This window comes from Protopterus annectens, chromosome 9.part0 (genome assembly GCF_019279795.1).
Source record: "Protopterus annectens isolate FY-2018-M chromosome 9.part0, PAN1.0, whole genome shotgun sequence".
Classification (NCBI taxonomy): Eukaryota; Metazoa; Chordata; order Ceratodontiformes; family Protopteridae; genus Protopterus; species Protopterus annectens.
In genome coordinates this window covers 1,810,789,926-1,810,806,021 of record NC_056743.1, presented here as the reverse complement: position 1 = coordinate 1,810,806,021, position 16,096 = coordinate 1,810,789,926, and the positions used below count along the sequence as shown (strand labels likewise).

At 35.8% G+C, this 16,096-nt stretch overlaps 1 protein-coding gene across 1 annotated transcript in view; it reads left to right on the top strand.

Annotated features, from left to right (window-relative positions):
- LOC122812280 (venom factor-like) overlaps positions 1–16,096 on the top strand; it is a 2,973,268-nt gene that overhangs the window by 2,548,418 nt on the left and 408,754 nt on the right. Inside the window, exon 27 of the mRNA XM_044084681.1 lies at positions 5,076–5,171. Within this exon, the coding sequence (XP_043940616.1) occupies positions 5,076–5,171 (96 nt within the window). The remainder of the gene's footprint in view (positions 1–5,075; positions 5,172–16,096) is intronic.

The window sequence follows — 16,096 nt, the reverse complement described above, 5'->3', positions numbered from 1 at the left end:
ATGGTTTGTTTTCATTTATATAAATGTATGTTTGCCTATGTCATAAGTGATAACCTAATAAATATGTTTCTTGTTTAAAAAACAAACTCTACCACATGCATTCCAGTTTTCCATTAACAGAAATATCTAGAGATTTGCCGTGATCCCTCATTGTCATTCCCCCCATACAGACAAAACTATTAGTAAAACTCTCACAAAGCTAAAACAGTGCTATAGAATCTTTTACCTATTGTACCCTGTTGCATGTAAATGTATTGCCTGAAATGTACTGATACGAAGAACTGAGTATGCCCTTCCCCTGTTGTATCTTCGACCAGGTACTAATGCACAAAAACTCCAGGCTGCCAAAGGAAAATCTGCAGGTTTATACTTCTAGCTGCTAACCAGTTACATCATTGTCATATTCTAAAAACCTGCAAATGGTTACCTGTCCAAAGCAGAACAATCTTGTCATGCCTAAACGCCTCCCAAGATGACAACATTTTACTAATTAGACCATATTTTAAGGCGACCATGCAGGTGAATAAGCCTTCTGCAAAGTCAACCCAGCTACTTGGCACCATCTCCCTTACAAAACCAGGGCACAAAACAAATGTAAGTTATTCAAATTAAAAGAGCACTTTCAAGAAGAATGTGCTTGTAAGTGTTTTTTGGACAATGGCTAGTATTAAAAAAAATTGTTCACAACCACCAAATGCGAAAAACACCAAAACCAATGAAAAAAACACCAACAAAGGGGGCCAGTTGCCTTTAAATACTCACATGTTTAAAGGCAACTGCCCATCTGTTTTTTTTTTTTTTGTAGTTTTGGTAGTTTTAGAAAAACTTTGCTTATCACCCAGCTATACTCAAGATAGTCCTATTTACTGATAATTCAGTACTTCCCTCCTCATATCAGATGAATGAGTTAAAACAATGTAATTATTTGTGTGTAATTCTTTGTTGAAATATTGCTAAATATGTAAATATTTATCACTATGTGCAATTTGCACAGCTTACAATGTATCATCATTATTTTTTTTTTGCTTTATAGCAATATCTCATATTGTGCTTGTTTCTGAATTTTTTTGCTTTATAGCAAGATCTCATATTGTGCTTGTTTCTGGAGGAACTCTTTTCCTGTATTTATTCTACTAATGCGTTTTCTGTAATTATTTTGTATCTATTCATATAGGAATTCTACTTATGCTTGTATGCATATTCAACATTCTGTATTTCTGCTCTTCTATGAGCCCAAGTTGTGGTGGAAAAGGATCATCAGACCAATCTACTCACTGGATGTACAAATTGTAAATAAATAAATAAATAGATTACTATCTGATTAGCATACAGAATATGCAGTTCAAAACCAACCATAAACTAGGACTTTGTTATAAAGTCAAGCCTTTTTTCTATTAGAGCATGCACACAAGACCTATCCGCTACCTGGACTTCTCTGTGCTTCATCGGATTTTTACTAACCTACTTTTCTCTAAACTAGCCAAGCTGGAACAATGTGATAAAACTGCAAAGCTTGCAAGCAACCACATTAAAGGTACACATCACTTTCTTGAACTTAGTCCCTTAACTGGCCGGAACTATCTTATTTATTAGCCTACACTCAGATTGAGATTGCCCGCAACATCCTCTTCAAATGTGAAAAATGATCTGCACCAGTCAGTTATTAAACTGGTACACTCCCCAAAGGGAACTGCACTCACTGAACCAACTCGTATTACTCATTCAAAAATCTACAGCGATTGTCTGTACTCTGTATATGGTGCTAAAATATGGAACTCTGTTTCTGCTGATATTAGAAATATCTCATCTCATCTACAATTTAAAATCTCATTGAAAACAAACTTGCAGCAAAATGGTTCTGCACTTGTAACAACCTCATTACTAAGCCCCCATCTTATTCTAATCTTATCCACTTGTAATTTAATATTCCAATAAAATCATATCTCTGAATAAAGCAGTCATGACCTTGTATGAACCCCATTACTAAGTCTGCTCATCATGGAGTCAAATCAAGCAAATATCATACAGTCCTCAAATATTGTCTGCTGTTTACAGGTATCAAGTAAATAATTGTTTGGATGAAGTATATATATGCTTCATCTGCTTTCTGTGTACTAAAATTATAATGTGACTATATATGTACACTGCAAAATAATACTGAATGTGTTAAACCTTAACATGCTGTAGGTACTACAAAGATGCTACACTGAATATCTAATCTTTAAAATTATGTATCTCAGTGTTATATAATATGATGTGATGTTGACATACCTCCCAACCCTGAAGAGCAAGAAATCTGGACAAAGTCATAAATAAAAGGGGGACAAAGGCCCAAAAATACGGACAATTTTTAAATATTGCTCTTACAAACTTAGAATCTTGATAGAATAACAGGTTTTGCATTAGCATGGATTTTCTGAAGGGTGTGACATCTGAGACTGAAATGTCTGTCATTATTTTCTAACTTAAATCTTTAATGATATGCCACTAATTTGCCAGAAAAATAAAATTTTATGAAAACTGGACCAAAAATATGAGGCAGAAATCTGGACATTCTGCAAAACTCTGTACAGTTGAGAAGTATGGATGTTGTCCTTTTCATTCCTCCTCACTAACTGGTTCAGATCCGATCTTAGGATCCAGATCTGCTGCATATACTAGACTTCGGATCCAGGTATCAAGCTCCTCCATCTACTCATAATGCCCTCCTCCATTCTCATTGCCTCAGATCTCGTTTGTAGGTTCCACTTTCAAGCATTTGTAAGCAAGTTTTTTTTTCTTATTATTGGATGTTAAAATGTATCTAGTTTTTTCCTAAACCTTTGAATTTAATTTTACAACCTCCCTCTTAGTTGTCACTGATGTTAGGGATTACACTGTAAAATGATGCTGAACGTTCTATGGATGTGTGCAATCATAACATGCTATAGATGCTGTATATAATATTTAATCTGTTAAATTATGTATACCTCAGTGTTATGTAATATATGTTTACTGCTTGCTCATGCTAATTCCCTATACAGATTTATGTAATGTGGAGCTTTTCTCCCCAGGCCTCTGTTGAAAAGGGACTTTGCCCAGTCAGACTTTCCAGGTTATTAAAAGCAAATAAATACATTATATAAAGTAAGATAAGCAAACTGCATACATTACATGCATGCATGCATACATAGTGCACATTTGGAGCATCTATACAATGGCTTAAACTAAGAGTAGTGTAGTTATATCCAGTGTAAAATATGTTGAAGACAGGTTAATGCGATAACTGTGAAGTAGCTGCATTTGTATTCAGTTTCAAAGTGACATTTTTAGTACTTTAGCAGTTTTTTTTCAATGTGATATTCTAGCTTTTTACCTTGGGTTTTACCATGTCACTGATGGACAGTAGTAGGCACACATCTGGTAAAAACTTGAGCTGACTACTTTTTTGTTGGATATAATGTGACCATATAAAGTCAGGGTAGGGTTACAACCCATTTTACAAAGGCTTTGACTTTTTTCATGGCTTTCTCAAAAGGGATAAACTCTAGAAATATTCCTAGAGGCAGCAACATCGCTCTCTGTATGCACTTCTGCAAAGCACTACAGACTGGATTTCTTTTTCAGGTAAGGGACAGACTTTGCTAGGTTCATTCTCCAGGGGCTTCTGGATACTTAGTGTATAGGCCTGCTCCTTTTTTCTTTTTTTTTTTTACTTCTTAGAATTAGGGGAATGTACCTATATAGCTTAGGCTACTGCAGCAGTTATTTATGTATGGTTTCCATAGTATAGTTGTGTAAGTAAACTTACCAGAACAGTAGACGTTCTAATAGATCACTGTGGCAGTAGCCTCCCCTCTTTCCAATCCCCTCTTCTTGTATATATTTTTGTTGTTGCAGAGTGTGGTTTGGTTCACCTTTTGTGAATATAGTTATGGTGTGGTTTGTTCTGTAGCATTCTTCTTCAGGAATCTTGCCTCCTTCCTGGGCAAAAAAATGCTCTAAAGACATTTTGCACTCTGCTCAAGCTCCTGACAGTATATGAGGAAGATGCTATGGAAGCCGGACATTGAAAGGGAGTAGGGCCTATATAGCTTGGAACAATAACAGTGACCTATTAGAACATCTACTGTTATGGTATATTTACTTAAACAACTGTACTTTTCATTTTGGAAAATGTCTTTATTTGGTACAAAAGCTGTTGCCTAGATTTGTGTTATCTGACAGTGTTGGAAAAATTATGTACTTCTACCTTTAAGTTTTGGTTCTACAGTAAAATTGTATATATTTATATATCAGATTTTGGTCTTCAATGCATTCAGTAGATCTGTAAATGGATATAGATATAGATAGAAGATTGCTAGAAGGCTTTCTGTGCATACAGTAGGAGGGGAAGAGCTGAGGGAAGTTATTGGTTTTGTGTGCACATCCCTTCTGTACAGAGGCATGCATAGTTGTCAGGAGTGAGGTCAACCGTTATATGACTAATCAATAAGCTGATTCCATTTCATAAATTGTTTTTGGTGTACAGGTTGTTGATAAATTGGCCTTTGGTGAAAAAGATAATGCCCACAAATTTCAAGAGGAGACAAAGTCATTTGAGATTCTTGAAGGCCAGTAGTCTTTAATATAGTTACATGCCTGTGAACAGAATGGGTTTATAAATGCATTTTTTTGGTTTGTATTCTTTAAAATATAATGCGAAGAAGTATCTGGATATACTGTACATAGTGTCTACAGAGAGAAACTGCTACAGCCCTTATATATTATTATTTATCTCATTAACAGTCTAGAAGTGACATCTGGCTAAAATCTTTCACAGATACATTTTGAAAAATCTGACATGAGACTACAAAGTCGACATGTATAAAATTAGCAGCAGGATTACACGTGTTCTGACACATTCAGCAGGGAAAGGGTTGAATGTGCATGTGATAGTGCTCTAACAACTGTATCTGTATAAATGGTATATTACTAGATGCTGAATTCATTAATATTTGTTCTTATTTTGAGTTAGCTCACCTTCAGCTTGCTGAAATGGCAATTAATGCATAAAATAAAATAAAATTATTTTGTATTTTTATTCCTGTAATTAGGGGGGATTCATAGGATCTGAAGAGCATGCTTCTCTGACAGCATTTGTCCTCATAGCACTGAAAGAAGCCGAAGAGATATGCCAGTCAAGAATAACGGTAAAGTATTAATTAACTTGATGTAACCATACTGTAAAATTGAGCATATTATCTAGGGTCATATAACATTTTTACATGCTTGTTTATGATGTTTGTTCATAGGGCAAATATTCAAAAATGAAATAACATTTTATTTATGTGACTTGTATTTTATAATTTCCATTATGTTATTGAATAATGTTTGTAAAATACAGGAATATGATTGGAAAATAAGTTGCCATTTTGCTTTTTAGCAGAATAAGTGCGACTGTCTCTATTCTAAAGTAAATGTAGCATGAATTGTGACTCGATTACCACACTGACTGATCTCTGACTCAGAAAACAAAATCATGTAATTCAGAGGGCAATCAATATGTCTAAAACAGGAAGAGAATAGTATATAGCAGTTTACAGCGCTTGTCATTCTCTTCAGTACATGGCACTGGAAAGATAAGACAGAAACACAAGAAGAATACACAACAGGTTGGCACTGTGCACCTTGTAATCAGATAGTACTGTAGATGTTCAGGGATGTCGGGCCTATATTATAGAGCTCATGTACTGAGTTACATTCCACGCATGTGGTATGATGAGTGTGCTATTACATGCTCAAGGTTGGGATATCTAGAGTCTGTGCTCCCTGCATGATGTCAGCTGTGTATGTGCTTGAGGTGAGGAGTTCACAGTAAAACCTTCCTAGAATCACAGCCTCAACCTCTACCCCCAGCTCACCCAGCCTCCTACCTTTTATCTCCTTATTCTATTTTAAGAAAATTACTCAGAAAGGCCATGAATCCATGCTAGAGAACATACCCCTAGATGTACCCTATTGTGCTGATATTCTACTCCCCTGGTTCATCTCACTGTGCAAAGACTTCATTACAACAGCTCTTCTCCACATTTATAACCTTTGCTTAACTCAAAACACAATGCCACATAAAAGGAAAACTACTCTTGTCAAACCTCTTCCAAAACAGTCTCAATCAAAAAATGTCTCCCACTTCTGCCATGTTTCCATCCTTCCAACACTTAGGAAAATACTTGAAAACTCATCTACAATCAACTTACATCCAAGAGTATTACCTCCTCTCTCTTAACCACCATAAATTCTGGACTGGCTGGAGGGCAGTAACAACATTATGGTCACTTACAGATGAGATACTTCTCAACATGGATAAAGGAAACCTCTCAGGAGCACTCTTCATTGACATTCCCAAAACCTTTGATACTATCAGCCACCTCCTGTTCCTTCATTCCCTCCAAGAAATTGGAATTAGCTCTAGTTCTGTTGCCTAGTTCAAAGATTTCTTAGTGAATAAGTATTTCAGAGACAAAATCAGTTCATTCTGCAGTAGCCTTAGCTATATGGGGTTATATCCTGCCAAGTGTATAATAGAATATAACAGCCAGACAGCTTCCATGCGCCAAAACTGTCAGACAACTCAAGCTGAGCTGACTAAAAGTCAAGTTTAGGTGCCAAGCCCTTCAGAGCTTTACCATTGCATAAGAGTATGCTCCTCTGAGACTTCTGAAGCTCAACGGTCAGCTTTTGCTCTTCCTTTTGTGGGGAGATAAGTTCCCTTTGGGGAGAAGCCTTCCATTTTCTAAATTTTGTTCCTGTTTTATCACTTTCTTCTTCAGGAAAACTATTCCAAGCTAGGAGTTTTCTGTTTTAATGGACTGTCATGAAACCTTATCAAACTTTTAAATGAAAGAGACCTGGCTACTGAATCCCGCTCCAGATCTTCTTATTCACCCATCCGGGATACCTCTACCAGACCTACAAGCTTAAAAATTAATTGCATGGTTTCTCCAGTTTTAATGATAGCCAGATATGCCGGACTGTCTTCCCCAGTAGTTCACATAATTTCTTTTTCTCAAAAGTAATCAACCAAAAAGATTTATAAAGGTAAAGGGAGTGGAATTTCTATTTGGGCCTTAATAAAAAGGACTGGACTCATTTTCTCCCCCCTCCCACTGATACTAGAATTTCTTTTAGAACTTTTTCATCAAGGATTTAGTTTTTTTACCATTAAAGCTCACATGGCTGCTGTTAGATTTTATGAATATAAATCTAAAATTAATTATGTTGTAAATATGCTGAAAGAAAAGGCTTGCTTAAATGCAGAAATCAAGTCTAAGTAAAATGTGATCAGCAGTCATACTAAATGACCATGGCTTGGAAAAGGAATCTGCTGAATGGACATTCTTCCCTTACAGACTCAAAGCAGGATGTATGCAAGAACAAAAATGCAAAATCTGCTTTTAAAGAACAATGACATGTTTTTCTGCATGGAAAATCAGGATATGACATAAGAACAGATGTTTTTTTATACAAAGATCCAAATAAAATACAGGATGTTCACACTGTCAGAAAAGCTGATCTCTGACAATGTGTTTTCTCAAAAATATGTTTTTCTTCATAAAAAACAGGATATGCTTATCAGCATTGACATAAGAACACATGTTTCTATACACAGATTCAAATAGAATACAGGACAATGTGTTTCCTCAAAAATACATGGACATCAGGACACTGTTACAGGATATTCACACTGTCAGAAAAGCTGGTCTCTTACAAGACATTGTTAAACAAGGAAGTTTAGTATTGTTTCTACAGGATAAGCAATTCTCCAAAATATGTTCAAATACTGTATATAAAGAGCTGTATAAATCCAGTTGTTAGAGAGGTTTGGTAGGGACACAAGTCCCAAGGTAAATGTTATATCTCTCACATCATTTGTACTATATGAGAAGTAAAGTTGGAACAGTACTTTTAAGCTGCAACGTTTGTCCAGTTTTATTTATTATAAAAGTTATTGGTTACTGCTCTTAAAGACAAGTGCTGCAAAGTATATTCTCTCATCAGTGTATATTCTGCAAGTTTCTGTATGCAACAGACTGTGAATACAATTATAACTAGACTTTGAATTTTAGCAAGAATCCATCCAGGCAAGAAGCAAGTAAGAGCCATGTAATATTTTTTCAATGGCGAGGCAGCTGAGTGACTAGCACCATATAATTTTTTCAATGGCAAGCTAGTCTGCATTTGAACCTACAATCTGCATTCAAACTCAGAAGGAGTGATGGTAAGCCCTGCAGAGGGTCACATCAGTCCACTGCCTGTTGTGCTTTCCCAGCTTCTCAAGTGACTTTGAAAAATTTCCAGCCATCTGCAATAGCAGCCTGATCACCTGTTTTCTTGCTAACTGGTAAGACTTTTTTCTACGTCACATTTTTTAGTATGGTTGCTATTCGACAGTTTTGGATATTAAACAGTCTTGGATATTAGATTAGACAGTATGGATATTTTCATGCATAATTTAAGCAAATGTAAAAAAATGCTATGTTGGTATACACAGCACATTAGTAAATGTAAAACCTTATTAGGGCAGGTTGATAGTAAGGCATTATGCAAATGTATTACTATATTTGACTGGTATCTCAAAGAAAACCATGTGAAAAATGACAAATGTTTATTGTGTGCTTCAACAAAAACTGCATTTTGTGTATTATGCCATAAAATAATATTGCATCATATTGCTAAACAAATAGACTGTAAAGACAGATCTGAAGAATTAACTAAGGGTAAAGTGTTTCCATTACATTCTAATGTTGAACAGATATGTCCTGTCACCACATGTGAGTCAAATCAGTTACTGATAGAACCCCTAGTACATTTTGTTACAAAGGAATGTAGTAAACTTCTAAAAGACAGACACAATGAGTTCAGGAAGCTTAGGCAAGTTATACACACATCTTTTCAAAAGTGCATAGGAGTTTCAAATTCAGCAGAACAGCTTACTAAAGAATGTCAGAAAGACCATACAACATTCCAGAAAATTCAACTGCAGTTGCAGGATAAAGGAAATAAATTAGCTGAACTGACAGAGACTGGGAACTTCCTGCATACACAGCTAATCTGTGCAAAAGAAATATATTTTATAATATGTTTATGTTTTGAAAATGGTTAAACATACATGGTAGGATAGTAGGATCTGATGTCTGGACAAATCATTCTTAAATGTTTTACTTTCATTCAGTTAAAGCAAGACATCTATCAGTACTACAGTAAAGTAAAGCATATGAATGCAATTCATTAGCATAGTCAAAAGGTAAACAAAACTGTTCTAGTGTATTATAATATATAAAATTAAATAAAAATAGATGAGTAAAAATTTAAAGTCACAAGACATGACATGCTTGTATAAAGATATACATATACAAGACAGACATGCATGTGTGTTCTTTTCATTTAGAGTACATCTGTTACAATACACAAGAATAACAGTCAGACAACAGCAAATATAAATAATATAAATATAAATGTGTTGGTTAAACTAATATCTATTTTGTTTTTTACAATTTGTTTATAATTATATAGTAACACCAAACAGTTAAAGTTCTGAATTTTAAAAAGAAAATCACAGATGGTATTATTCAAACAGTTTTTGTAAAATTAATGGCAGGACAGAATAGTTAAATAGTTAGATAAATAAAAAAAAATACTGAAATCCATGTAAGGTAATTGTAAAATGATGTCTGTTTATGTTGTATAAATGCATAGTTATGCAAATCACAATCACATTAAAGGAAAAATGCTAAAAGAATTAACTATAGTTTACAGGGTATGAAATGTGAGCTCTGACCTTCCTAGACTAGATGAATAGTTACAGGAAATGCTGGAAAGATAAGATAAACAACAAGACTGATTGCCAGGCAAGTAGCTTGAGTTTTTCTAAAGCATCATTGTTATTAAAACATAATTGTTAAAATGTTTACAGACAACACTATTTAATAATTGTCATAAAATGCCACAATTGTGCATAGATGTCACTGATAATCTGCAAGTAAATGTTAAAAGAGAAGAAAAAACCTCAGTTGCATCAAGTACAGCCAGCAAATGGGCTATAGTATATATACAGTTCAAATCAATTATGCAGGAGGGTGTAAATGCCTACTAGTGGTAGTAAACAGCAAAAGCTTTATAAAAAATTATCAAATCAGACAAAAGTTCATAATTTAATAAAATAAATGTATAACCATAGTGTTAGGCTGACATACATTCTATTTTCACAGCATAGGGCAGGTAAACAGTGCTGAAGTACTACAGGGGAGGGTACTTTCTCAGTTTTACACTGACTGTATAAGAGGGAGGGGCACTTTCTCAGTTTTACACTGACTGTATAAACAGACTGTGACAAGGGTCTGAAATAAAGCTACATAAAAATAAATAATAAGGGTCTAAAATAAAGCTACAAGAAAAAATATCTCATTCCTTCTTGACAATACTCTTTTAGGGAGAGGAAAAAAAACAGGTATTAGTGTATTAGAAATACTGGTAAACTGGATTAAACCTGACAGGATAAGATATTTTACAAGTTGTTAATAGCTATCATAATGGTTAAACAAGAGATGATTTAAAATTGCTTTATTAAAGCTATACAAGAGAGAATAAAGATATGCAAAAATGCATAAATGTTTCTAATAGCAAGAATGGTCACTATTTTTAATATGTTTTTGGCAAGAATATTTTTAATTGCTGAGTATGTAGTTTAAAATAACAGGACATATGGATATGGTATCAGTTCCACTAGATATTTCTAGAGAGACAAACATTTTCCAAGATTTTGCTTAATATTAATGTTATTAAATTTGTAAGATTAGACTAAATGTACTTTATAGTCATTGTATGTACAAATGCAGAATAATTCAGTACAAATTAAATAAATGTCTAGTAATAAATATGTGTGAAAAAACATGTTTTAAAAAAAGTGGGTCCAGTATACCTACTAGATTGAAATGCATAAATAGCAAACAGTCTGTGTAAATACATACTGTACAGAATACATTGTAGCAGTTCAAAGACATGACCACAATGTTATGGTTAAAATGACATTGAAATTGTGTGTTTTCAGTAGTGTATAAATGCTTGCAGTAGCACATAGTTATTGTCTCATAGTTAATTTAACAAATGACATTGAAATTGTGTGTTTTCAGTAGTGTATAAATGCTTGCAGTAGCACGTAGTTATTGTCTCATAGTTAATTCAACAGCTGCAAAGAGTTAATGAAACAGTTCTAAGTCATAAATTAAATTCTGTGATTGCAAAAGAATAAATTGATCATGTTAAAAAAAAAAAATAATAACATTAAAGCAGACACAGCTCATAATTGATAAAATATTTTCACAGAATGGTCTGCGAAAGAAAAAGTGTTAAATACATTCAGTTTTGGTAGTAATACTTTAATATCATTGTATTAACTATGTAAAATTGCATTTTGATTTGTTGTATCAAACTAAAGGTTTGTTTCTTGTGTTTTCTATATAAAATGTTTTGAGTATGTTTAAAAACAGAGGGAATTGTTAGATTTTATGAATATAAATCTAAAATTAATTATGTTGTAAATATGCTGAAAGAAAAGGCTTGCTTAAATGCAGAAACAAAGTTTAAGTAAAATGTGATCAGCAGTCATACTAAATGACCATGGCTTGGAAAAGGAATCTGCTGAATGGACATTCTTCCCTTACAGACTCAAAGCAGGATGTATGCAAGAACAAAAATGCAAAATCTGCTTTTAAAGAACAATGACATGTTTTTCTGCATGGAAAATCAGGATATGACATAAGAACAGATGTTTTTTTATACAAAGATCCAAATAAAATACAGGATGTTCACACTGTCAGAAAAGCTGATCTCTGACAATGTGTTTTCTCAAAAATATGTTTTTCTTCATAAAAAACAGGATATGCTTATCAGCATTGACATAAGAACACATGTTTCTATACACAGATTCAAATAGAATACAGGACAATGTGTTTCCTCAAAAATACATGGACATCAGGACACTGTTACAGGATATTCACACTGTCAGAAAAGCTGGTCTCTTACAAGACATTGTTAAACAAGGAAGTTTAGTATTGTTTCTACAGGATAAGCAATTCTCCAAAATATGTTCAAAAACTGTATATAAAGAGCTGTATAAATCCAGTTGTTAGAGAGGTTTGGTAGGGACACAAGTCCCAAGGTAAATGTTATATCTATCACATCATCTGTACTATATGAGACGTAAAGTTGGAACAGTACTTTTAAGCTGCAACGTTTGTCCAGTTTTATTTATTATAAAAGTTATTGGTTACTGCTCTTAAAGACAAGTGCTGCAAAGTATATTCTCTCATCAGTGTATATTCTGCAAGTTTCTGTATGCAACAGACTGTGAATGCAATTATAACTAGACTTTGAATTTTAGCAAGACTCCATCCAGGCAAGAAGCAAGAAGCAAGTAAGAGCCATATAATATTTTTTCAGCTGCCATTTCAAATTTTCACATAGGTGATAATGGCACTTCTATTGCTTTTCTTTGAATATCTGAAGCTTTCCTCAAAGGAACTTTTTTGCTGAGGCCTCCAGTTCGATATCCAGCTCCTCCGTGGGATGTCAAAATTTTATTTCAGTCATTGACTCAGAAAGCCTTTGAGCCAGCAGCATCAGCTGACCATAAGTACCTTTCTTGGAAACCTGTTTTCCTATTTGCCATTACATCCACTAAATGAATTTCTGAATACAAGCACTCTCACGCAAGCCACCTTTTCTCATTTTTCATAAAGTCAGAGTATCGTTGAGAACAAATCCGTCCACTCCCCCAAAGATCTCATCTGAAGCAAATTTGAATCAAATAAATTGCCAGTCTTTTTCCAGTCTCTCTACAAAAGCAAACAGATTTATTCATGTATGCTTGATACCGAAGATGTTCACAGACAGATCAGATTCTGCTTACACTGTAGGAAAGATAACACTGAATGAAAGATATTAGAAAATGAGATCAGAATGGGGGGTTGGGAGGGTGGCCTAATGGTTAAGTGGGGTGGGGTTTGAGCCTCACAAGGGATAATTGGCTAGGCTTAAAATGGCTCACAAGGGCAGTTAGCTTAGTACTAATCTATGAACCTATGAACCTATGAATCAACTGTTTGTCTCCTTTTCCAAAGCAAACTTGGAAAGTCTTATATCAAAAGTTTAGATTTCTAAGTGAATTTCAGACTGTATTTCTTTTCTATATAAATCTCTATGGTTACCTCTGCTCTCAAAACCAAAAGCTCATTCCACTAGAGCAATTGCTACCTCTGCAGCATTCACAAAAAGTTCCCATTGATAATATTTTTACAGCAGCAACTTGATCCATGTTTCATTTGTTTATATCTCATTGTATATTGGGTGTGCAGTCTAGAGTTCATGCGTCCATTGACTTTACCATTCTCAGGAATGTCCTTCCTTGATACCACCCAGGTTCCTTTTAGGCAGCTTGGGAATCTGTCCCATATGCTGAATCAGACAAAAATGGACATCAGATACAAAAGTTATGTACTTACGTCCTGTTGTCTCATTTTCATCCTGTTCAGCATTCCTTCCCCTTCCAAATTCTCATATATAAACTTCTGGTGCTAGGACAGGCCTCAGCCAAGACCCTGTTTGCTTTAAGTTACATCACCCATACTGACATATTTAGTAATCTGATGACTTTATTTTATAGGTGTCATTATACTTTTTTAAGAATACTCCTCTATGGTTAGCAAGAGTCAGCAGAGTCCATCTGAGGTAAATTAGGAAGGAGGAGGGAATTATGGGTAGGATTGGAGTCATAGCCTCAGATCCAAAGCTCTGGAAGAAAGTGCCGAGGTCAAATCCAATGGGATCTGACAACTCAAGCAGTGAACTAGACGAAAATGGGACAACACAGATCCATTGTTAAGGTAATTGCATAACATTTGTATCTTATCATTACCTTATATTCAGCAATGATTAGGCTAATTATAGCATAGAATGTCCCCTTCAATATGACCCTCAGTCAACATATGAAACAACTACAGAAACCACAGAGGTTCCTAAAAGAAGATTTCAAGCTTAAAAAACCTGAGCTACCAAGAGAGGCTAGAAGATCTCTCTTTACTCTGGAGGGGTGGTCATTACCTCACCTACCTTGATTCCCTATAAATCCACAAATGTAATAGCTTAGTGAATACCAGAACCACAGACTTAATGTTTTTCAGCTGATAAATAGAACACGCTGGAGAGATAGCTGTTATGCACCTCTGTAATAAGCTGCACCTGTGGACTACATGAAAAGAGATATGGTGGAGTTCTTGGATTATGTGTCCCAGGCAGGTATGACCCAAGTCCTGAGCAGCATCCTACCATCACCCAGAATGATACCACAGTACAAACACATGATTGACTTCAACAATTGGCTAAGTTTCTGGTGTCATTCTTAGGGGATCCGATATCTGTCTGCTTGGGATGACATGACTGACAGACCTCGATGCTTTGCCAGAGATGGCCTGCATCTGTCACTCCTGGGTTTCCGGGTACTGGCTAAGGCTCTTGCCACCCCTATAGTGCCTTTTTTAGGTGATGTTCAAAAGACCAAATTACCACCGTAACAGCTATAAATAAATGCAATCTGAGGGTCATGCTGCTCAGTGCTAGAAGTCTAAATCTCAAGATGCACTTGCTCGAAGCACTCCTCAAAATGGAGAACATTGACCTTTGTGCTGTAACATAGACCTGGTTTAAAGCAGCAGAAAGCACTCCTGTGCTACCAGGCTATAACTCATTCCACACCTTTCGGCCCCAGAACATGGACTGAAGCTCCAAAGGCAGTGGTGTCTCCATATTCTTAAAGGATATGCACACCTCCAGACTAGTAGCCCAGCATAACGCATCTGAGATACTCCAGGTACAACCAACATTGGTAAGACAGTGATTCAGGCTGTAGCCTGCTATAGGTCCCCAACCATGTCCCAAGACTCTCACTCCACATTCCTAAGCACCCTGGAAACTATTAAGATCCAACCCAACACTCTCATACTAGGTGACTTCAACTACCCCTCCATCAGTTGGGAAAGCTACTCATGCACCAATGCACTGGCTCAATGTTTCCTAGAATTCATCAATTCCAATGCCCTGGACCAGCTCATTCTTATCCCCACTAGAGGAAGCAACATCCTTGACCTGGTTATTACTAACATGGGCACCCATTGCTCTATACCAAACAGTCAGTTCCTCCCTGGTTAGATCCGACCACAAACTAATCACCATGGAAATCCACATCTCACCCATATCCCCCGCAAAGTTATCCACCATGAAAAACTTCTCCAAAGCTGACTTTGGACTCCTAAAAACAGAGGTGGCTAACTTCACGGCACCCATGCCAATGGAAATAGATGCATGACTGCCAAATCATATACCAATGCACTGTACGAACATGTACATAAATGCTTAGAACTAGCCATACCCAACAGAACCAAGATGCTCTCCTCCAAAAAAAAAGGAAGCCAGTGTGGTGGTCCTCTGCCAATAATAAACTCTACAACAGAAGGAAGAAACTGTTGCAGAAAAAGATGAAGTCCCAAGACTGGAAAAAATCCCCTTATTAGCCTCAATAAAAAGTTGAGATCCTCCATCAAAACCTCTAAACCAACTATGAAGGCATGAATTGTGCCAGACACTAAAAACAACCACAAAGCCTTCTATAGTTATATTAAGAATCTCCATGGCAATACCCAGATTTTCTCTGAGTTACGGCACAATGGTACCTCCTATACTGAGCCAACAGATATTGCCAACATACTGGCTGACAGATTCAGTGCCAACTTTATCCCTCTCTCCCCCCTAAAAGACCAATCTCAATACCAGAAGAATGCCAGGAACCCAGCATTATTGCAGCACAGATTAAAGCTGCATTGTCTAAGGCCAAGAATACAGCTTCCATAGGACCTGAAAATATCCCTGGCCGTGTTCTTCATGAATTAAAAAGGGAACTGGTACTACATCTGTGTGCCCTGTTCACTCACAGCCCCACCTCAGGCTTTGTCCCTACTGAATGGTGCACTGCTACAGTCACCCCTGTCCATAAAGGGGGAGCTACAGACCCTGGAAATTATCACCC